The 23,320-nt window shown below is 50.9% G+C and overlaps 2 protein-coding genes across 8 annotated transcripts in view; one reads left to right on the top strand and one right to left on the bottom strand.

Annotated features, from left to right (window-relative positions):
• ODAD4 (outer dynein arm docking complex subunit 4) overlaps window positions 1-3,714 on the bottom strand; it is a 44,335-nt gene extending 40,621 nt beyond the window's left edge. The window contains exon 1 of the mRNA XM_011725138.3: window positions 3,487-3,714. Within this exon, the coding sequence (XP_011723440.1) occupies window positions 3,487-3,600 (114 nt within the window). The 5' untranslated portion in view covers window positions 3,601-3,714. The remainder of the gene's footprint in view (window positions 1-3,486) is intronic.
• An 82-nt stretch (window positions 3,715-3,796) lies between these two features.
• The window catches only part of LOC105472140 (ATP citrate lyase), a 61,988-nt gene continuing 42,464 nt past the window's right edge, over window positions 3,797-23,320 (top strand). For 2 of the 7 annotated variants that reach the window (XM_011725141.3, XM_011725140.3), the window contains exons 1-3: window positions 13,795-13,944; window positions 18,899-19,084; window positions 20,235-20,357. In XM_011725141.3, the coding sequence (XP_011723443.1) occupies window positions 13,810-13,944; window positions 18,899-19,084; window positions 20,235-20,357 (444 nt within the window). In that variant the 5' untranslated portion in view covers window positions 13,795-13,809. Of the gene's footprint in view, window positions 3,973-13,794; window positions 13,945-18,898; window positions 19,085-19,168; window positions 19,452-20,234; window positions 20,358-23,320 lie in introns of those variants that run through there. The other 5 variants (XM_011725146.3, XM_011725142.3, XM_011725144.3 and 2 more) reach the window with 4 other exon arrangements.

The raw sequence follows: 23,320 nt of genomic DNA, 5'->3' as shown, positions 1-23,320 counted from the left end.
TGCCTTAGCCTCCCGAATACTTGGGACTACAGGTGCCCGCCATCACGCCTGGCTAATTTTCTTTTTTTTTCTTTCTTTTTTTTTTTTTTTTTTGAGACGGAGTCTCGCTCTGTTGCCCAGGCTGGAGTGCAGTGGCGCGATCTCGGCTCACTGCAAGCTCCGCCTCCCGGGTTCACGCCATTCTCCTGCCTCAGCCTCCCGAGTAGCTGGGACTACAGGCGCCCACAACCGCGCCCGGCTAATTTTTTTGTATTTTTAGTAGAGACGGGGTTTCACCGTGGTCTCGATCTCCTGACCTTGTGACCCGCCCGCCTCGGCCTCCCAAAGTGCTGGGATTACAGGCGTGAGCCACCGCGCCCGGCCCTTTTTTCTTTTTTGAGATGGAGTTTCGCTCTTGTTGCCAAAGCTGGAGTGCAATGGCACAATCTCGGCTCACTGCAACCTCAGCCTCCTGGGTTCAAGCAATCCTCCTGCCTCAGCCTCCGGAGTAGCTGGGATTATAGGCACTCGCCACCACACCTGGTTTATTTTTTGTATTTTTAGTAGAAACGGGGTTTCACCATGTTAGCCAGGCTGGTCTCGAACACCTGACCTTAGGTGATCCACCTGCTTTGGCCTCCCAAAGTGCTGGGATTACAGGCCTGAGCCACCTGACCTGGTCTTTTTTTTTGAGATGGAGTTTCACTCTTGTTGCCCAGGCTAGAGTGCAATGGCACAATCTTGGCTCACTGCAACCTCTGTCTCTCAGGTACCCAGCCCTTTCTAAGACCTTATGACTTTTCTAAGAAGAGGAAGTAGCTACTGTCTTTCTGGAAAGTGACTACGTCTCATCCAAGGCTACCCTTCCCTCAGGGTGTTCTTTTTCTCTGCCGGGGTACTTCAGGATGGGACATGATCCAGCAGGAGGAGAATAAGTGGGGACAGGGCTTCTGAACTCAATTGTTCACTTATCTGGTCATCATTTCTGGTTTTAGGGTATGGTTGGTGACTGAAAGGGACAAACAACTCTGGGGAGCTGTTGAGAAGCTTGATCTTACAGGAAGTCTTGAGACTGAAGGGTTATCCTACCACTCTATCTAGAATAAGAAGTGGGCAATTTGGAGCAAAAGAAATGGTCATAAAAACATCTTTTTAGGGCACTGTAGCTCGTACCTGTAATCCTAGCACTTTGTGAAGCCAAAGCGGGAGTATTACTTGAGCTCAGGTGTTCAATACCAGCCAGGGCAACATAGCAAAACACCTGTCTCTACAAAAAACAAAACAAAACAAAACAAAACAAAATAGCCAGGTATGGTGGTGTAAGCCTGTAGCTCCAGCTACTTGGAACACTAAGGTGGGAGGATCACTTGAGCTCAGGAGTTTGAGGCTGTATTGAGCTGTGATTGTGCCACCACATTCCAGCCTGGGAGATAGAACGAGATCCTATCTCTAAAAAAAAAAAAAAAAGAAAGAAAGAAAGAAAGAGTTTCCTTATGCAGATGTTGGATGTGTAGTTTGGTGGTTAGCACCTCAGCCTTGGAATCTAAGCCCAGCTTTGAATCCTTCTTCTGCCACTTGCTAGTTCAGCAACCTTGGACATGTTGCTCAACTTCTGTATATTTCTTCATCTATAAAATTGAGTATACACTGCGCGGGGTGGTTCACGCCTGTAATCCCAGCACTTTGGGAGGCTGAGGTGGGGGGATCACCTGAGGAGGGGAGTTCGAGACCAGTCTGACCAACATGGAGAAACCCCATCTCTACTAAAAATACAAAATTAGCTGGGCGTAGTGGGGCATGCCTGGAATCCCAGCTACTCGGTGGCTGAGGCAGAAGAATCGTTTGAACCTGGGAGGTGGAGGTTGGGGTGAGCCGAGATCATGCCACTGCACTCCAGCCTGGGCGACAAGAGCAAAACTCCATCTTAAGAACAACAACAGGCCGGGCGCGGTGGCTCAAGCCTGTAATCCCAGCACTTTGGGAGGCCGAGGTGGGTGGATCACGAGGTCAGGAGATCGAGACCATCCTGGCTAACACGGTGAAACCCCGTCTCTACTAAAAAAATACAAAAAAAAAAACTAGGTGGGCGAGGTGGCAGGCGCCTGTAGTCCCAGCTACTCGGGAGGCTGAGGCAGGAGAATGGCGTAAACCCGGGAGGCAGAGCTTGCAGTGAGCTGAGATCCTGTCACTGCACTCCAGCCTGGGTGACAGAGCGAGACTCCACCTCAAAAAAAAAAAAAAAAAAAAAAAGAACAACAACAACAACAAAAATCGAGTATGCTTAGCAGTGTGCCTGAGGCTAAGGCAGTAGCTTGAATCCAGGAGGTGGAGGTTGCAGTGAGCCAAGATCACACCATTGCACTCCAGCTTGGAGACAGAGCAAGACTACATCTCCAAAACAACAACAACAACAACAACAACAACAACAACAACAGCAAAAAACCAACCAGCACCCAATCCCCTCAGGGTGGGATGATGCAATTTATACTAGGGTTACTATAATAATGTTGCTGGTTGGTGCGGCGGCTCACATCTATAATCCCAGCACTTTGGGAGGCCGAGGCAGGTGTATCACTTGAGGTCACGAGTTCAACACCAGCCTGGCCAACATGGTGAAACCCTGTCTCTACTAAGAATACAAAAATTAGCCAGGCGTGGTGGCACACACCTGTAATCCCAACTACTCCCTAGGGTGAGGCAGGAAAATCGCTTGAACCTAGGGAGGCGAAGGTTGCAATGAGCTGAGATCTCGCTACTGCACTCCAGCCTGGGCGACAGAGCAAGACTTTGTCTCAAAATTAATAGTAATAATAATAATAATATGTTGCTTACTGTCCACCTTTTATAAGTAACGGTGTGCTGGAGACATTGCAGCTTCTGCACACAACCTCCCATCCAATCTGCCAGCAAATGATGGGCAGTGAAGGCCGCTCTTTGGGAGGAGGCCGGTTAATCATGAAACATTTAAGTAAAAAAGAGGAAGAAGTCACTGTTAATGTAGAGAATGGAGATCGCAAGTGGGAATTCGTAGAAAATGGCCAAGCACAGGGCTTATCTGTGACAGCAGTGTGTCCATCAACAATCAGTGAATAATACAAACAATAGGGTCCTCCAGGCATCATCAAGACCTCAGTGTTATCTGCAATCAAAAGGTGACTGGGGCGGGCTCAGTGGCTCACGCCTGTAATCCCAGCACTTTGGGAGGCCGAGGTGGGTGGATCACGAGATCAGGAGTTCGAGACCAGCCTGGCCAACATAGTGAAAACCCGGTCTCTACGAAAAATACAAAATAATTAGCCGGGCATGGTGGGCGGCGCCTGTAGTCCCAGCTACTTGAGAGGTTGAGGCAGGAGAATCGCTTGAACCCTGAAGGTGGAGGTTGCGGCGAGCCGAGACCGTGCCATTGCACTCCAGCCTGGGCAACAAGAGTGAAACTCCGTCTCAAAAAAAAAAAAAAAAAAAAGTGACGGGTGACGGGGTGATGGATAGGTTGAGAGCTCGACTCACGTTGCTGAAGCTCTGAGCGGCTTTAGAGAATTCCCCGCACAGGTAGAGCCGCTCGCCTTCCGCCATGTAAGAGGGAAAGGTGCTTCGCAAGGTATCGCCTTCGGGGTCCGACATGGTGACCGGATTTAGAGACGCTAAAGCAGAGACAATCGAAGAAAAGCTGGAGAACCTCTATCTGGTTCTGGTTTGTGGAAGCTCCGTCTCTTAGCAACCGTGAGACGTACAGCGATTTCCGGTTCCGTCCCTGTCTGGCAAGGGCCCGGATTCTGGGTGCAACCTGCCGGCGTGCGCGTGCGCCAGTTCTGCGGCGCACCGGGCCAGGGAGTGATGAGTGCGTGGCCGGCGGCTGAGCTCCTTAGTGTTTGCTGTTGCACGCTCCGTCGGTTCTCTCTGGAGTTGCTGCGTGAAAAGGCTGCCTTGTAAGACAGCCAAGAAAACAAGAAGAGGGTTGGAGGCAAAGTTCCGAATAGGGATAAGGCATACGTGGTAAGGATATGTGCCCCGCGTACCGTCATTAGGGGGAGAGAGCACGGGGCTTGGAGTCAGCGGACTTGGGCCGACTTCACTCCTGTCACTTCCTAACTGCGTGACCTCTCGCGGGGCATGTAAGGGCTCCCAGCCTCGAATGTTCCACCTGCCAAATAAATATGAAAATAATGGAACACTTAGGGATGCGAGGATTTGCATAAGAAACCATGGAAAATAACGTTGGGTTCAACGTAATTTAATGCAGTTATTTGGGCAGCTGCTAGTAGCGGGCCTTGACCAAGGCATATTCTGACGTCCTTCCCCATTCCCCCTCACCATCATCACTCCTCCAAAAGTGTACTAGGGCTTCTTCTGGGCTCCAACGATACTCTAAGTCGCTTGCTTAACTGCCTTTACTACGTTACTTCCAAAACGTCCTAATGTCGTTCTTAAAGTTTAAATAGTAAAAAGATGTCCTTAACTACAAATGCAGACACACACACGCACGGCATACATGTAAAATTGGGGATATTTGAGTAAGAGCAGTGGATTGTATCAGTGTCAATTTTCTGGTTCTGTTATTGTACTAAAGTTTTTAAAGATGTTACCATTGAGAGAATCTGAGAAAAGGGTACATGGGATCTCTTTTGTATTTATTTCTTATGAACTGCATATGAATCTATGATTATCTTAAAAGGTTTCATTCAAAAGATAAAAAATAATATGATCCCTGCTTGAAAGAGTTCTATCTAATAGGGGAGAAAGAGGTATAAACAAGAGGTATAAACAAGTAATGGCCACTTAAAGTGATATTAGCTAGTAATTAAAAGTTCTAGCTGGGCGCAGTGGCTCACACCTGTAATCCCAGCACTTTGGGAGGCCGAGGCAGACAGATCACGAGGTCAGGAGATCGAGACCATCCTGGCTAACATGGTGAAACCCCGTCTCTACTAAAAAATACAAAAAATTAGCGGGGTTCAGTGGCGGGCGCCTGTAGTCCTGGGTACTTAGGAGGCTGAGGCAGGAGAATGGCGTGAACCCGGCAGGCGGAGTTTGCGGTGAGCCGAGATCGCCCCACTGCACTCCGGCCTGGGTGACAGGGCGAGACTCCGTCTCAAAAAAAAAAAAAGGTTCTGTGTGCCTGTGAGGGAGATGAGGACAAAGTGGTGTGAAACCCAGGCAAATGAATGATTCAGCCAGGGTCTGGGATGAGTTAGAGACAGCTTCATAGAGGGGTAACATTTGAGCTGAGGGTGAGCAGGGTGGTGCCCAGTAGACGTAAGTGGAGAATGAGGGCTAGGCGTGGTGGCTTATGCTTGTACTCCCAGTACTTTGGAGGCTGAGGTGGGAGGATTGCTTGAGCTCAGGAGTTCGAGACCAGCCTGGGCAACATGGCGAAGCCCTGTCTCCACCACAAATACAAAAGTGAGCTGGGTGTGGTGGTGTGTGCCTGTAGTTCCAGCTACTAAGGAAGCTGAGGCAGGAAGATCACTTTAGCCTGGGAGGTCAAGGCTGCAGTGAGCCATGTTTGGGCCACTGCATTGTAGCCTGTGTAGCAAAGCAAGACCCTGTCTCAAAAAATAAATAAATAAATAAAAGGAAATAAGATATGCAAAGACTGGAGGTGTGTACATTCACAGGGTGTTTAAGGAGCAGCAACATGACCTGTAGTGAAACCGGTCCTGTTCTAGGTTAAGGTGGGCTCATTGATGAGTTGAGGACTGCTGCTGGAGCAATCAGGATTAATCAGAAAAAAAACCTCCTGCAAGGAAGAGATCTATAGATTCAATGCAGTCCCAATCAGAATTCCAGCAGCTTCTTTTTTTTTTTTTTTTTTTTTTTTTTTTGATATGGCATCTCACTGTGTCACCCAGGCTGGAGTGCGGTGTGCAGTGGCGTGATCTCAGCTTTCTGCCACCTCCACCTCCTGGGTTCAAGCGATTCTTCTGCCTCAGCCTCCCAAGCAGCAGGGACTATAGGTGTGCGCCACCATGCCCGGCTAATTTTTGTATTTTTGTTAGAGACAGGGTTTCACCGTATTAGCCAGGCTAATCTCAAACTCCTGACCTCAGGTATTCCGCCTTAACCTCCCAAAGTACTGTCATTACAGGCGTGAGCCACCACACCTAGTCTAAACCTTGACCCTTATTTCATACCATATACAAAAATTAACTAGAAATATATATCTATATCTATATATTTTTATATATATATATTTTTTGAGACGGAGTCTCACTCTGTCGCCCAGGCTGGAGTGCAGTGGCACGATCTCAGCTCACTGCAAGCTCCGCCTCCCGGGTTCATGCCATTCTCCTGCCTCAGCCTCCCCAGCAGCTGGGACTACAGGCGCCGGCCACCACTCCCGGCTAATTTTTTGTATTTTTAGTAGAGACGGGATTTCACTGTGGTAGCCAGGATGGTCTCGATCTCCTGACCTCGTGATCCACCCGCCTCGGCCTCCCAAACTGCTAGGATTACATGCGTGAGCCACTGCGCCTGGCCTAACTAGAAATATTTAAATGTGGCCGGGTGCCGTAGCACACACCTGTAATCCCAGCACTTTGGGAGGCCAAGATGGGCAAATCAAAACCATCCTGCCTAACACGGTGAGCTATGATCAGGTCACTGCACTCTAGCCTAAGCGACATAGTGGGATCCCATCTCAAATAAAATACAATTCCAGAAAATGCAAACTAACTGCCTGGGAACATGGCAGTAGGGAAGTGAGGGGTAGATTACAAAGGAGTACAGGGAAACTCATGGAGGTGAGGAATATGTTCATTATCTTGATTGTGGTAATTGTTTCACAGGTATATACATATATTAAAACTCATCAAATTGGCCGGACGTGGTAACTTAAGCCAGTAATCCTAGCACTTTGGGAGGCTGAGGCGGGCGGATCACCTGAGGTTGGGAGTTCAAGACCAGCCTGACCAACATGAAGGAACCCTGTCTCTACTAAAAGTACAAAATTAGCCGGGCGTGGTGGCACATGCCTGTAATCCCAGCTACTCCGGAGGCTGAGGCAGGAGAATCACTTGAACCCAGAAGGCAGAGGCTGTGGTGAGCCAAGATGGCGCCATTGCACTCTAGCCTGGGCAACAATAGCGAAACTCCGTCTCAAATAAAAACCAAAAAACCTCATCAAATTGTATACTTTATGTGCAATTTATTGTACTTTAATTATATATCAGGAAAGCTGTTTTGAAAACACAGTAAGGCTGGGCACGGTGGCTCACACCTGTAATCCCAGCACTTTGGGAGGCCGAGGCGGGTGGATCACCTGAGGTCAGGAGTTCAAGACCAGCCTAGCCAACATGGTGAAACCCCGTCTCTACTAAAAATATAAAAATTAGCAGGCATGGTGGCGGGCACCTGTAATCCCAGCTACTCGGGTGGCCAAGGCACGAGAATCGCTTGAACCCGGGAGGCAGAGGTTGCAGTGAGCTGAGATTGTGCCACTGCACTTCGGCCTGGGGGACAAGAGCGAGATTTCGTCTCAAAAAAAACAAAACGACAAAAAAACAATAAAATACCAATCATAATGTGTGCTTTTCCGCAGTTTATAAAGCACTGTGAGCTTCACAACACCCTAGTGAGGTAAAGAGCCAGTCAGTAGTTTCCTGGTTTCACAGATGAAACACTGAGGCTGAGAAAAATGACAAGGTTTGCTCCAGGCTACAGCACAAGGATATAAGTGAGCCAGATTGGGGTCTATGCCTTGGGTTGGATTAGCAGGGTAAAGAGTGCTAGAATTGGATTCCAGCCTGTCCCAGCCATTTATAGGTGGGTTCTTCAAGTTATTGCTTTATTTATTCTTTTATTGTGAAATAGAACATAAGTAAATAAACATACATAAAACATACATGTCTGGCCGGGTGTGGTGGCTCACTCCTGTAATCCCAGCACTTTGGGAGGCCGAGGCAGGCAGATCACCTCAAGGCAGGAGTTCAAGACCAGGCTGACCAACATGGTGAAGCCCCATCTCTACCAAAAATACAAAAATTAGCCTGGTGTGGTGGCACACACCTGTAATCCCAGCTATACCAGAGGCCGAGGCAGGAGAATTACTTGAACCTGAGAGGCAGAGGTTGCAGTGAGCTGTGATCACGCCACTGCACTCCAGCCTGGGCGACAGAGCAAGACTCTCTCTCTCAAAAGAAAAGTACACCCATGTAGTCAGCACACAGGTAAATCAAGAAACATATTGCTAGCAGAGGGTCCCATGAGAGGCCCCTCCCCACTCACAGCTCCCTCTCCAGGTAACTACTGCCTTCACTATGAGCCCTCATCATCTCTCTCCTGGATTACTTCATCATCCTTCTAAGTGGGTCTCCTTGGCCTACCCTCCCCCACTTCCTTCTCAACACAACAGTCAGAAGATTATTTATTTATTTATTTATTTATTTAGACAGAATGTCTGAATAAAGGCTGGAGTGCAGTGGCACAATCTCAGCTCACTGCAACCTCTGCCCTCCTGGGCTCAAACAATCCTCCCACCTCAACCTCCCCAGTAGCTGGAACTACAGGTGCATGCCATCACACCCTGCTAATTTTGTTTTTTTGTTTTTGTTTTTGTTTGTTTGTTTGTTTGTTTTGGTAGAGAAGGTGTTTCACAATGTTGCCCAGGCTGGTCTTGAACTCCTGAGCTCAGGCGATCGTCCTGCCTTGGCTTCCCAAAATGCTGGGATTACAGGCATGAACCATCATGCCCAGCCAGAAGACTCCTTTTATTTTTTTATTTTTACTTATTTATTTATTTTGAGACAGAGTTTCGCTCTGTTGGCCAGGGTGGAGTGCAGTTGCAGGATATTGGCTCACTGAACCTCCACCACCCCATGTGCGGGCACCTGTAATCCCAGCTACTCTGGAGGCTGAGGCAGGAGAATCGCTTGAACCCGGAGGACAGAGGTTGCAGTGAGCTGAGATCGCACCACTTCACTCCAGTCCGGGCAAAAGAGCGGAATTCTGTCTCAAAATAATAATAATAATATTAATAAACTCATTCAGAAATAAGGTTAAATGTGTCATATGTAAAAGTCAAGGGTAAGTGATTTGTGTGTGTGTGAGGGGCTGCACAGGTTCTTCCTGAAAGAGGAGGGAATTGTATAGGAACACACCTGGTGGGGAGGAGGCAGTGGCAGTTTTTGAGAGAGAGTCAGAATGGAGTGGGGGTGACTCTGGGAAGGTGCCAGCCTGGACCTGGTTGGGCTGCATGGAGAAAATTTATTCCCTGAGCACAGATGCTGCATCCCCAGAGAGATAGCTGCTGCCCAGGAGTGGAACTGGCCATCCCTCCAGCTTGCCTGGTGTCAGGCAGCCTCTGTCAGGTTAGAGAGAGGGGCCCTGGCTGCATCTCCCTGGAGAGCCTTCCCCAGGACACACAGGCCCTTTGCTCTGATGGAAGGTTGGTCAGTACTGGGCGAAAGTGAGTGGTGCGGAAGTTAGAATCCTTGGCTCTTCACAGGGTGGATGATGATGGGGCTTTGCTGGAAGCTCCTGTCTTGGCCTGTTGCAAGGAGAGAGGTGGGTTTAGAATTGGATACTGTATATAAACAGAAAATGCATTTGAAAAAAAGTAGTAGAACTGGGCCGGGCGTGGTGGCTCATGCCTGTAATCCCAGCACTTTGGGAGGCCAAGGCGGGTGGATCATGAGGTCAGGAGTATGAGACCAGCCTGGCCAACATGGTGAAACCTTGTCTCTACTAAAAATACAAAAATTAGCTGGGCATGGTGGCGGGCGCCTGTAATTCCAGCTACTTAGGAGGCTGAGGCAGGAGAATCGTTTGAACCCGGGAGGTGGAGGTTGCAGTGAGCCGAGATTGCGCCATTGCACTCCAGCCTGGGCTACAGGATGAGACTGCATCTCAAAAAAAAAAAAAAAAAATGGCAGAACTGAACACTTAGATAGACCCTTCTCCAGGCTGCATCTCCTCCCTCCTCTCCCTACTCTTCCCCTACAATTGCTTTCTTTCATTCACATATTATATGAGCCTTTTATTTTTATTTATTTTTTTTTTTGAGACTGAGTCTTGCTCAGTCGCCCAGGCTGGAGTGCGGTGGCGCAATCTCGGCTCACTGCAAGCTCCGCCTCCCGGGTTCACGCCATTCTCCTGCCTCAGCCTCCCAAGTAGCTGGGACTACAGGCGCCCGCCACTACGCCCGGCTAATTTTTTTGTATTTTTAGTAGAAACGGGGGTTTCACCGGGTTAGCCAGGATGGTCTCGATCTCCTGACCTTGTGATCCACCCGTCTCGGCCTCCCAAAGTGCTGGGATTACAGGCGTGAGCCACCGCGCCCGGCCAATGAGCCTTTTAAAAGTCATGTTTACAGTGAATGCTTAATATGTGCCCAGTCCCATGCTAGGCACTGGGGATGCCAAAATGAACAAGGCACTCTCCTAGGCCTTGGGTTGCTTACAGTCAGATGAAGGAGACCCACTGGATAGGATCTTTCCCTCTTACTCACCTGTAGCAGGTTGTAGGGTACAGGCCCAAGGACTTGGAGTCTGAAGATCATTAGGTTAGTTGATCATAGGGAAAATGATGAAAACACTTAGTTAGCTCAAGTGGTCGCTGTGAGTAGTATGCCTTTCACATAGTAGGTGCTCAATAAATATTAACTAAAATTGGTCCAAATCTAGGAGGAAGTCCTTAACCAGTTTTAGGCTTCTGGAACCCAGGTAGAATGCCCAAAACCTGGGCGTGGAGATGGTGCCTGTAATCCTCTGTATTCTGATATGGACCTGTCCTCTAGTCCAGTCTAGAAGAGGAGGGAGATGTGATTCAAATGGGAAGATCAAGAGAGTTTAGAGCTTTTATTTTATTTTTGTATTTTTTGTAGAGATGGAGGTTTTGCCATGTTAGCCAGACTGGTTTTGAACTCCTGAGCTCAGGCAGTCCACCTGCCTTGGCCTCCCAAAGTGTTGGGATTACAGGTGTGAGTCACTGCACCCAGCCTGGTTTAGAGCTTTTAAGTTAGAAAATAGAATGATGAGAAGATGGGTTCTAGATTTATTAATTCGGGGCAGATGAACCTCTGTGGATGCATAGTGGGGTAACGAGAGAGTTCCTTGAGGAGGCTGGGGGTTGGGGGCAGAGACCTGGTATGAGACCACTGAGTGAACTGGAAAACCTCAGTGGCTGGCTCATGGGCCCTCGGGCCAGCACCTCTCCTCCCTCACTCCCTGGAGAGTTATTTTTTGTTGTTCCTGCCCAGGAATAGTCAAACTGAGGCCTAGCAACACCTAAATGGAGGACAATCACTCAGCAAACATTTACTGAGTACTTGCTATGTACCAGTCCCTATTTAAACTGCTAGAAATACAGCAATGAAGAAAATAGACAAAGATCCCTATCTTTATCATGCACATATGCAAGTATATCTGAAGGGTAAATTATTAGAAATGGAATTACTGGACCAAAGGGCAAGTGAATTTAAAATGTTTATTGATATTACCAAATTAACCTTCAAAGAGTTTATGATATTTTATGTCCCGCCTGGATGACCATTTCCCCAGGAGTGTATCTGTCTTTCTTTTTTTTTTCTGAGACAGGGTCTCACTCTGTCACCCAGGCTGGTGTTCAGTGGGGCAGTCATGGCTGACTGCATCCTTTTTTTTTTTTTTCCTTGTCTCACTCTATCACCCAGGCTGGAGTACAGTGGTACGATCTTAGCTCATTGCAACCTCCGCCTCCCGGGTTCAAACGATTCTCCTGCTTCAGCCTCCTGAGTAGCTGGGACTACAAGCATGTGTCACTATGCCCAGCTATTTTTTTGTATTTTTAGTAGAGACTGGGTTTCACTTGTTAGCCAGGATGGTCTCAATCTCCTGATTTTGTGATCCGCCCGCCTCAACCTCCCCAAGTGTTGGGATTACAGGCGTGAACCACTGCTCCCAGCCAGCCTCCCGAGTAACTGGGATTACAGGCATGTGCCACCACATCCAGCTAATTTTTTGTATTTTTAGTAGAGACAGGTTTCGTCATGTTGGCCAGGCTGGTCTCGAACTCCTGACCTCGAACTCAGGTGATCTGCCCACCCTGGCCTCCCAAAGTGCTGGGATTACAGGCGTGAGCCACCACACCCCGTCTTTTTATTTTTTGCAGAGATTTGGTGGGGGGGCAGAGGCGGTCTTACCATGTTATCCAGGCTGTACTTGAACTTCTGGGTTCTAGCAATCTGCCTGCCTTGGCCTTCCAAAATTCTGGGATTACAGGCATGAGACAGCATGCCTTGCCTGGAGTGTATCTTTTTTTTTTTTTCTTTTTTGAGATAGAATCTCCCTCTGTCGCCCAGGTTGGAGTGCAGTGGCGCAATCTCGCCTCACTGCAACCTCCACCTCCCAGGTTAAGGGATTCTTGTGCCTCAACCTCGAGAGTAGCTGGGATTTATAGGCGTGTGCCACCATGCCTGGCTAATTTTTATATTTTTTGTAGAGATGGGGTGTTGCCTTGTTGGCCAGGCTGGTCTTGAACTCCTGACCTCAAGTGATCCCCCACCTCGGCCTTCCAAAGTGCTGGGATTACAGGTGTGAGCCACCATGCCTGGCCACCCCCATTTTAGAACAAGAGAAGAGAGGTAATAAGGAACTGCTATTTCAAAAAGATGAATGGGAGGGAAGGGACCAGAAAGGACATCATCAGATAACACTTGGTTCAGGCATGGGTAGCAAGTTCAGTTACCTTACTCCTGGCAGCAACAGGATTGGGAGAGGGGGTCTTGGAGAAGATTTTGTCTGGAAGTGTCGCAACACTGTTGCAGTGTGAGTATGACCCAAAGTGCTTGGCAGGGACACAGGCCTGCTGCTTCCCTACATTCTGGACTGACCTCTTCACCTGAGCCGGTCAGTGGATGCTTCTGGCCTCCTTCCTGGAGCTAGACAGCTGTTAGGCTTAGGGAGCAGCTCCGACCTACAGGGTTGGGGTGCAAGTAGGGAGGGAGGCTCCTGCATGTCAGAGTGGTAAATACATGTCCTGATTTCCAGGACTGATTTCACGTATTCTGCCCCACAAGTTCACCAGCACCTGTCAGACTGGATGTCCCAGTTTTTGGTTTGGAAAATACGATCTGTCTCAGGTAATAGAGAAGGGGGAGACAGCAGTTCATTCATTACAGTGTCTAAGCCTGGGGTTAGTGGGAGCAAGAGACTGTCAGAGATGGCTCCAGCCCTGCGCTGGAATCTCTCATTGAATTCCTAGCTCCGCCCTAATCCGTGCTGAGGCGAGTAGGTGAGTGGGACGGAGGGCGCTGTGCCTGCACCACTTGCTTACCGCGGCCCCTGCCCTATCCCACACTGAGAAGTATGCTCTATTAGCCTCAGCTCAGCCTTGCCCCGTCGGCCCAGGGAGGGGAGAGGCGCCACGTGCTAATGGAAAGCGGCCTGCCAGCCACGGCTGCTTAAAGAGACTGTCTAAGCAGTCGGGTTCGGTGCGGCGCAAATGCAGACGTCCGTTTCTCCCAAGGGAGGGAGCAAGGGGACTCCAGGTCCCAAAGCTGCGTTACAGCCAGCTGGACTAACATCCCATCCTCCCCTCCCCCAACTCCCCGAGTGGCAATCCTTCCAGCCCCCCAAGCGGTCAGGCCACAGCCCCCCAGCCCCGCACGTTCTCCTGTTAGCCTAGTCCGACCCATCTCCCCATCCGGGGCCACGCCCTCGGCCCCGCCCCGGCCCCGCCCCGGCCCCGCCGGCTCCCAAGAGGCGGTGGACGGGCCAGCAGGACTACAAGTCCCAGCAGGCCTCGGGGCCCGCCCTCGTGGGGTGGGGCTACGCCGGCAGCGAATTGGGAGGAGCCCTGGCGCTCAGGCTAGGGAACGCGTGTGGCCAATCGCGGGGCCGCTCTCGCCGTGAGCTGATGGGGGCGGGGAGAAGCCCGGCTGGGCCGGGACAAAAGCCGGATCCCGGGAAGCTACCGGCTGCTGGAGCGCTCCGGATTTTGCGGGGTTCTTCGGGCCTGTGGAGGAAGTGCCGCGTAGGGACTTTCGCAGAGGTGAGCATGGGAGGCTGTTTTCGCTGGCTGGAGCCCGCTCGCCCTAGGAGCTTCCTGCCTCCCTTCCCCAACCCGGAACCGCCTTCTCCGACGCGGGCTCGGTGCCCACGCGCCCTCCCTACACCTGCTTGGAAGTTCTGAGGGTCTTAGCTTTAGGTTAGCCTTCTCCCGGGGTCCCGGCCGGTGGCCGCGTGTCGACGCCCCTCCCCTCCCCCCGCGCGGTACACACATATTCCACTTCTTGGGAGTTTGCACGGGGCTTGCCGCCGTCCGTGCTTCTCCTCCCTCTCCCACATTGCATGGGCCCCCTCCTGGCGCGCCTCGCCCCTCCCTGGCACAGCTATTGAGGCTCCTCGGGCTCATCGGGCCGCCTTTTGGCCCCATCCGGGTTCCCCCATCGGATGCCTGGACGGGAAGTAGAGAAAGCGGTAGCGACTGGTCCCACTCCGATCCCTCACTGGCCGGGCTCAGGCCCTTCCCTTGCTTCTGTGGGGACAGAATTGAGCTCCACTCCCAAGTGGAGGGAACGAGCTGGGAGCACCTCCGGGGTGGGCCACGCGGGGCCAGGGTGCCCGAGGCCTCGTCTCGTCTCGCCGCTAGGACTGAAATCTCGCAGAAAGGACCCTCCTCGCACTGGAGGTGCCGTGGAGTCCAGCCCCTAAGCGACAGATGGCCGGGGTACCACCCTACCCCTGAGCTGAGGCCAAGCCTGGCCGGGGAAAGGACCTCAGGGGGCTGGAGGTTGCTGCCGCCGCCCTCCTGTCGAGCCAGGCAACGGGCCAGTCCCAGCGCCTGCCGCCCTCTCCAACCTTGGCAGATACCGTGCAGTGCCAAGGAGTTCTGCCGTTACGGGGTCCCTGGAGGTCTTCCTGGGAAGAGGATTTTGGAAGAGATGATAAGGAAAAGTACACAGCACAGTTTGGTCAGCTCGCCTACTCCTCTCCACCCTTAACTTTGCTCTGTGTTTTCAGCTGGCTCAACTGAACTAAAATGTGGGGTGAGGGACAGCTGGTAGGTCCCAGTTGCCCAAAGGGGCGATTTTCACCTTTTAGAAACCTTCCTAAACAGCTTGCGGGGTGGTAGTGGGAAGAGCCCTCAGACACTGGGCAGCTGATGGCTCCATCCCCATTCTGACACTATGTCTGCCGCAGTAGGAGGCACTCACAGAATTCTGCCTCTTTAGAATTTCCTCCAGGGATTGCCTGTATTCTCAATCAGTCAATCAATCAATCAATAAATCCCAATCCTGCAGATACTAACCTTCAAATGAGCGTTTTTGTCTTTCCCAGAGGCACCCTAAGTAGCATCCCCGGTAATTCCCTTCCAGTGGCTGTGTCCCAGGGGTGTGTCCTGGGGAACAGCCCTCTTTTATTCAGCCTCCTGTGTGGGTCGCTTCTCTCAGTGTCTGCTAAAAGTGAACTCAATCCTGGGTCACTCACCCGTCTGCAGAAAAGACCCCATTCAGCTCAGAAGGCCCCACCCTTAGAGAATGTGTGTATGTGTTCAGGTTCCTTGGCATGATTTCCCCCAAATGGTTTACACATTTAGCTGTTACCAAGTAACAGTTCCTGGAGTCCAAGCTCAGCCCAATCATCTGTCACTAGTTTGACAGCACATTCAGCTACTGTGGAGGCAGACTAAGATGTTGGGAGGGAAGTTCCCAAACCCAGATAGGTATTTGTAGGTATTTGCTCACTCCACTGGAGCAAATATTCTTTTTTTTGAGATGGCGTCTCACTTTGTTGCCCAGGCTGAGAGTACAGTGGTGGATCTCGGCTCACTGCAACCTCTGCCTCCTGGGTTCAAGCGATTCTCCTGCCTCAGCCTCCCCGGTAGCTGAGACTACAGGCGTGCACCACCATGCCCGGCTAATTTTTGTATTTGTAGTAGAAACAGGGTTTCACCATATTGGCCAGGCTGGTCTCAAACTCCTGACCTCGTGATTTGCTCTCCTTGGCCTCCGGAAGTGCTGGGATTACAGGCGTGAGCTACTGCGCCCAGCTGCAAATGTTCTTAACTGGTGGTCAGTCTGTGGGCCATCGGATCATTGTCACAGGTGAGCACCTTGAAATGATATGCACAATTGGATTTGTGTACCTTTTTCTGGGGTTTTCTTCACTCTCAAGAGTCTGAGAACTCAAAAAGGGTAAGAGCCACTGCCTTAGAGAGACTTTTAAGACCTCACTGAAGGCTGGGCACAGTGGCTCATGCCTGTAATCCCAGCACTTTGGGAGGCTGAGGCGGGTGGATCACGAGGTCAGGAGTTCGAGACCCGCCTGACCAACATGATGAAACCCCGTCTCTACTAAAAATACAAAAAAATTAGCTGGGCGTGGTGGCATGCATCCCAGGTACTGAGGAGGCTGAGACAGGATTATCACTTGAACCTGGGAGGCTGAGGTTGCAGTGAGCCGAGATCACTCCATTGCACTCCAGCCTGGGCGACACAGCGAGACTCCTCAAAAAAAAAGAAAAAAAAAGACCTCACTGAACCATTAAAGATGCGATTTTTCTCTGCTGAGTCCACTCCCTGGGTTTGTGAGCCGTTTGCCTTCTCTGTATTGGTGAATTTGCAGAGACCATTTTTTATTATGTTGTATATATTCCTTGTCTCAACCTACCCTCTCTAAGCCAGAATGCTCTAGTGGCAAATCTCTTGTTTTGGTAAACTGGCAAATCTTGTTTTCTATCGTGTGTCATCCCCTTGTATCTTCTCTCCTATCCTTTCCTTCCAAAGACCCTATGGAGATGGACTCTTGGACCTGAAATTTGATCTGGGTCTCAAGAAAACTGATTTCTCAGCTGCAGGGGTCTGTTTTCTCTCCCTTGTCCTTTCCAAAGTTGGGTCTTTTGTCTGTTTTGGAGGTGCCAGCTTCAGGGGACTGTTTTACCGGGAGTCTCAGACTTTTTTCTTCTAGAGAGGCATTGCCCAGGGACTTCCTTTCCCCTGGAGTTATGGAAGGAGTCTGAATTGCTGAGGATGGTCAGCCACTGCCCCCTCCTCTCTTGAGTGTGCCTTGATCTGCCCTGGGCTGCACTCTCTTTGGAAGAGGGGTGGGGGGTGTACCCATTCCATTTCAGGACCAGTTTTTCTGGTCTGAGTCAAGAAGATTGGGAAATGGAGCAGTGGGTGGGGGGTGGAGGACCGTGGGGGCAGTGGGGCTGGTCCGGGCGTCTCTGGAAACTTACATTGAGAAGGAATCTCAAGTAATTCCAGGAGAAGGCCAGAAAAGGGAACATCTCTGAGCCCCTTCCCAGCTACCCCGCTTTAGGCAGATACTAGGCTGAATACACCCATTGTGCCATGCTGGATACTAGCTGGGAGGCTGACAGAGGCAGCCAAGCCAGGATTAGAACCTGAAACCCCACCAGCCTGGCTGATTGGGAGGGGGCGCAACGTGGCCCCTGGAATGTTGGCCTTCTCTGAACTGGGAATGGAGACCCAGCTTCCAGCACGTGTAAACCAGCCTGCTCCTTTACTCTGCCCTCCTTTATTTGTACTTGACTTTTTTCTCCCCCAGCAAATTCAACAGCTTTGCCTCTGGGCCTTGGTGGGGGAGACCGGAGTGACTTGTCCTGATCGAGTCAAGCTCTTGGCCTGAATTCCCATATCCGCCTCCCCCTATTCCCCTCCCCAGCTCACTCCTTGAGTTGCCCACAGGAGAATGGATGTATCAGGACAGAGTGGTGGGGAGGGGAGATGACGAAATTCTTGTCATAGACTCTTTGAAGTGAAAAGGACACATGGGCCTGGCTCTTGGAAAAATGGTCTTTTCTCGGGCTGGTGTGGATTTTTCTGGGGACCTAGGTGTAAGAGGGTTTGGGTTCGAGTCTTGTTTCACACCTTGCTTATTATTAGGTGGGCTTCTTGGGCAAGTTATCCTAACCCCTCTGAGATTTTATTCCCCATCTCAGAAATGGGGTTGTAAATCTCAGTGTACCTCCCAGAGCTCATATGAGATGAGTTTCTTTTTATCTTTTTTTAGACACAAGGTCTTGCTCTGACACCCAGGCTACAGTGCAGCAGTGCAATCATAGCTCACTGTAGCCTCGAACTCCAAGATGAGTTTCCTTATACATGTGATGGAAGATGGTTTCCTCCTCCTCTCAGTCTGGCTCAGTTAGAAGTGACCACTACAGGGTGGTCCCCAGAGAGGCCTCTGTTTTGCTTTAGTGAGTTTTGCTCTAAATTAGCAGCTGGATGACTCAGTGGGGCGGGTGGGATGTACTAAAGGTCAGTTTCCCTGCCCTGTATCTGCCCCATACTCAGGGTTGGGAGGCTAGTGTCCGGGAGAAAAGAGGAGAAAAGAGCTTTGTGATGATCCTCCCCCCTCCCCTGCTCCCCTCCTAACCAAGACCTGGGGGTGTGACCCTGTTTGAGGCTAAGTAAACTTGCTGGCTTGGCCATTGGCCTGGTGCTGTGTAAGGGTATGTGTAGGGGTAAATCTGGGTGTGGGGGAGATGAAACCTGTAGGGAGAGAAAGGCTAGCCTTTTGCAGTTCCAGCTGTACTCTGCACTGGTCAGAGAACAGAAAGGTGTTTCAATGTCTCTGCCCACATCAAATGGGACCAGCACTCAGATTTGGGTCAAAGCACCGGTATTTCTGGCCTCCTAGCCAGCTGCCTTTTGCTCCAGGATGAGTGTGGTTGTGGGTTAGCTAGTTTGCCTAGAGGGAATGGGGCAGGGTGAGGCAAGAGTCCCAGGGCAAATGGCACCTTTGTTTTTCTCTATCTTCCCTCACCCATTGTCTCTGGATCTTCTTCCTCTGCTGGCAAAAGTGCTGCTTGATATCTCTCTTCCATCCTTCCTACTGGGACAGCCTTCTTTCCTTCCTCTTGAGAAACGCTGAGATCTGGTTTTATTGTCTGGGGGCAACTGGAAGTGGGTCTGTCCTGCTGGGGAAGATAGTGCCTCCACCCGCCCGCCCCCTTCTGACCAGCTGCTCTCTCCCAGACAGGTAGAGCAGGTCCCTCTGCAGCCATGTCAGCCAAGGCAATTTCAGAGCAGACGGGCAAAGAACTCCTTTACAAGTTCATCTGCACCACCTCAGCCATCCAGAATCGGTTCAAGTATGCTCGGGTCACTCCTGACACAGACTGGGCCCGCCTGCTGCAGGACCACCCCTGGCTGCTCAGCCAGGTGAGCCCTGCCTCCACGAACGGGGTCTGAGGAAGAGAAAGCCATTGGTTTGTTGCAGATGCGGATGGGGTCACGGGGTTGGAGGCTGCCGGCAGCAGCTGTGGGAAGCATGCCATGGGCTGAGCGGGGTTTGTGTTCACGCTGAGCCCTGCATGTTGAGGTACCCCAGCATGGTGTACCCTGCCATGGGCTTGAAACTGGACAAACTGGTGTCTAAATCACAGCCGTGTCTATTAACCATGTGGCCTGGGGCAAGCCATTTCACCTCTTTGAGTTTTAGATTCCCCATCTCTCCAGTGGGATAATGCTCACTCTGAGCTGTAAGGATTAGCAAGACGCATTTAGCCTGCTTGGTGCCTGGCACATGGTAGGTGCTCAGTAAAAAGTAGGTATGTGTCCTCTCCTTCCCTAAGTGGAGTAGATCAGGAATGTATCAAGGCAGTTAGGAAGAGTGACCTTGTACTTTGTGAAGAATGGCCCTGACCCTGGAGGGTCAGCATGGAATAGAGGCTCCGTTCTTGAGATCTCTGCAGGGCCATTGTTAGAAAGCTCTTAGATTTCCCTGGCAGGGCCCAGAGAGCAAGCCTAGGACTAGTGGTGGGGTTTCTTCCCATTAGGAGACAGCTTACCACAAGGGGATGGAGGGAGTTTCCTGGCCCTGGAGATGTATGAGGAGTGGTTAGGGGCTGCTGGCGGGCCTGTTGTAGACAGGGTTCAGGCACAGGGATGGGGTTGACTAGATGATATCTAAGGTTCCTTGCTGCCCCAAGGCTCTGTCTCTCTGTTTTCCTCTTTGGAACACGGGTTCTGGTCCATATTCTGAGGGGCTTACTGTTGAATGAAGAAGCTAATGTATCACATAGGGAGGGTAGGGAATTACTTATTCACTCAGCAGGTATTTGCTGAGTGCCTCCTCTGTGCCAGGCTCCATCTAGGCACGAATGCCTCTAGATACCTGGTTGTCAAAAGCAAGGTATTGGCTAGGGTAGGTGGGGGAAGCATCCAAGAGTGGACCCTGAAGGATGGGTGGGGCTGGCTTTGGAGCAGAGTGAATGGGAAGTCAATCCCTGCTGTCCTCTATTTGGATCTCCAAAATACTACCCTTTATCTAATTCTTCCTCACTCTAAATACAAACCGCTCTCGTTCCAGAACTTGGTAGTCAAGCCAGACCAGCTGATCAAACGTCGTGGAAAACTTGGCCTCGTTGGGGTCAACCTCACTCTGGATGGGGTCAAGTCCTGGCTGAAGCCACGGCTGGGACAGGAAGCTACAGTGAGTGGGCATGGGGTCAGGGTGAACGTGTGTGGTAACAGAAGCAAATATGGTCGCCTCCAGGTCAGCAGTTCTGTGGATCACCCCCACAGCCAGTCTCATTGTAGCTCAGGGAAGACAGAAGTCCTGTGGCGCTGATCCAGTCAGGTAGCCACCAGCAGTAGGCCCAGTCTTGGGCCTACTGAGACCATTCCCAGCTCCCTCATATTCCAAACTTCTTTCTTTTATTGGTTTGGGCAAGATGTGCTGCAGAGGTAACCTCAGTATAATTCAAGAGCCAGGTGGAAATGGTCTGATTCTTTTTTTTTGAGACAGGGTCTTGCTCTGTTGCCCAGGCTGGAGTACAGTGGTGTGATCTTGGCTCACTGCAATCTTGGCCTCCCAGTTCAAGCGATTTTCCTGCCTCAGCCTCCTGAGTAGCTGGGACTACAGACACTTGCCACCATGGCAGGCTAATTTTTGTAATTTTAGTAGAGACGGGGTTTCACCATGTTGGCCAGGCTGGTCTTGAACTCCTGACCTTGTGATCCGCCCGCCTCAGCCTCCCAAAATGCTGGGATTACAGGTATGAGGCACCGCCCCCGGCCTGGTCTGAGGTTTTTTTTTTTTTTGAGGCAGAGTTTTGCTCTTGTTGCCCAGGCTGCAGTGCAGTGGTGTGATCTCAGCTCACCGCAACCTCCGCCGCCCGGGTTCAAGAGACTCTCCCGCCTCAGCCTCCCGAGTAACTGGAATTACAGGCATCCACCAACATGCCTGACTGATTTTGTATTTTTATTAGAGATGGGATTTCTCTGTGCTGGTCAGGCTGGTCTGGAACTCCCGACCTCAGGCCTCCCAAAGTGCTGGGATTACAGGCATGAGCCACCACTCCCAGCCCCATTCTAGGAACTCCTTTCTTTCCAGTTTCCAAAAAGGAAGGGTTATGGTAGCTTGTGATAGCATGTGTACTTAAGGAGTGGATTAAAAAATATGAAAAAGGCAGACACACAGTCATGTAGGCAGAAGGACATACTGGGTCAAGAACCTAGGATGTGATAGTTAATAACGTTGAAGAGTAAATTCAGTTCTTTTTTAAATTTTTATTTATTTATTTTTGAGACAGGTCTCACTTTGTTGCCCAGGCTAGACTGCAGCCTCGATGTCTTCTGCTCAAGCATTCCTCCCACCTCAGCCTCCTGATTAACTGGGGCTACAATGCTACAACACCTGGCTAATTTTTTTTGATTTTTTTTTTTTTTTTTGAGACGGAATTTCGCTCTTGTTGCCCCAGCTGGAGTGCAATGGCCGGATCTCGGCTCACTGCAACCTCTGCCTCCCAGGTTCAAGTGATTTTCTAGCCTCAGCCTTCTGAGTAGCTGGGATTACAATCATGCACCACCATACCTGGCTAATTTTGTATTTTCAGTAGAGACAGGGTTTCTCCATGTTGGCCAGGCTGGTCTTGAACTCCTGACCTCAGGTGATCTGTCTGCCTCGGCCTTCCAAAGTGCTGGAATTATAGGCATGAGCCACTGTGCCTGGCCTACTTTATTTTTTTAAGACAGGGTCTCACACTGTCATTCAAGGTTGTAGTGCAGTGGCACATTCATGTCTCACTACAGCCTCCACTTCCCAGGTTCAAGTTATCCTCCCACCTCAACTTCCTTAGTATTTGGGACTATAGGAGAATGCCACCATGCCAGACTGCTTTTTAAATTTTTTTTGTAGAGATAGGGTCTCGAATGTTACCCAGGCTGGTCTGGAACTCCTGGCCTCAGGTAATCCTCCCGCCTCAGCCTCCCATGTAACTGGGACTACAGATATGTGCCACCAAGCCCAAATTCAATGACTGACTTCTCCCAGCTTGATGATGAATTTCAGCCACGTAGATGAGAGAGAGTGAAGCATGGTTTAGGAAGGCTAAGAAATGCCTGGAAATAAAATTATGTTTCTTCTCACTCCCCAAGGGAGCTGGAGGACTAAGGGAGGGAGTGGGACTGAGTCTTGGCCTAGCCTGGGAAGAATGTGCCATCCACAGCTGGCTCTGTAGAGCACGTGGTTCTGAAGGGCCTGGTGCTCCTCTGGGGTGAAGCTGTACCAGGGATGAACTTCCTTGACTGCCTCGGGTATAGCAATGAAGGTGGTGATGGAAATGTCTTCCTCCCTCATTGGGCTTCCTCAGAGTAGCCCTTAATGTTAATTTCCCAGTTTCTAGCCTTCATAGGTAAAGAGGGATCCTTGAAGTTGCACATGGACCCGGGCATGAAGCGCCCTGACCCTTGAGTTCCCAGGCCTTTGGAGAGAGGATGGTGGGATGGGAGGGAGGGATGCTGAGCACGTCCCCAGGGAGCACATCCTGCTTCCTTCTGCTGGCCTCTGGGAGGGGAGGGTGGGGGACATCAGACATCTGAGCTGGCAGCAGCCTTGGGCCAGCAGGAGCGGCTCATTACCTCTGATGGATTGCTGTCTGGTCCCTGACTCAGCAGTGACGCACAGGCTGGGCGGGGGGTTTGGGACTTACCGGGATGAGGGCTGTCTCGCCGTGGCTGCCGCCAGGGAATCACTCAAACTGATTAGCTCTGCAGGCCTGTGGTCCTTAGCCAGGAGAGTCTGTGTGGAGAAGTTTCCGTGATTAAGCCCTGGCTCCCCACTTCTCCACCCGTTCCCCGCTCCTGGACCCATGTCCTGAGGCTGAGTCACTGTGCCTTCCTCAAGGCCCATGAAGCAGAATGGTCACTCCCTCCTACCCGGTTTCCCCTCCCCTTCAAGCTCTGCCACAGCCGTGACTTGTTGGAGCCCTTTCCCTTATGCAGGTCCTGTGTCACCCTCCAGAGGAGGCCAAGAGTGGGCAAGGCACAGCTCGCACCAGAGCAAGGGGTGAAAGGGCATCTCATGAGGACTTACTGAGCTTAGGGATCTGTGACCCTATTTTTTCTGAAAAAGTCTCTCTGCTGGGTGTGGTGGTGGGGGTGCTTGGGCACCGC

The sequence above is a fragment of the Macaca nemestrina genome, chromosome 17 (assembly GCF_043159975.1).
Source record: "Macaca nemestrina isolate mMacNem1 chromosome 17, mMacNem.hap1, whole genome shotgun sequence".
NCBI classification, from domain to species: domain Eukaryota; kingdom Metazoa; phylum Chordata; class Mammalia; order Primates; family Cercopithecidae; genus Macaca; species Macaca nemestrina.
Note: the sequence above shows the minus strand (reverse complement) of the source record. Positions and strands in the feature narration are given on the sequence as shown.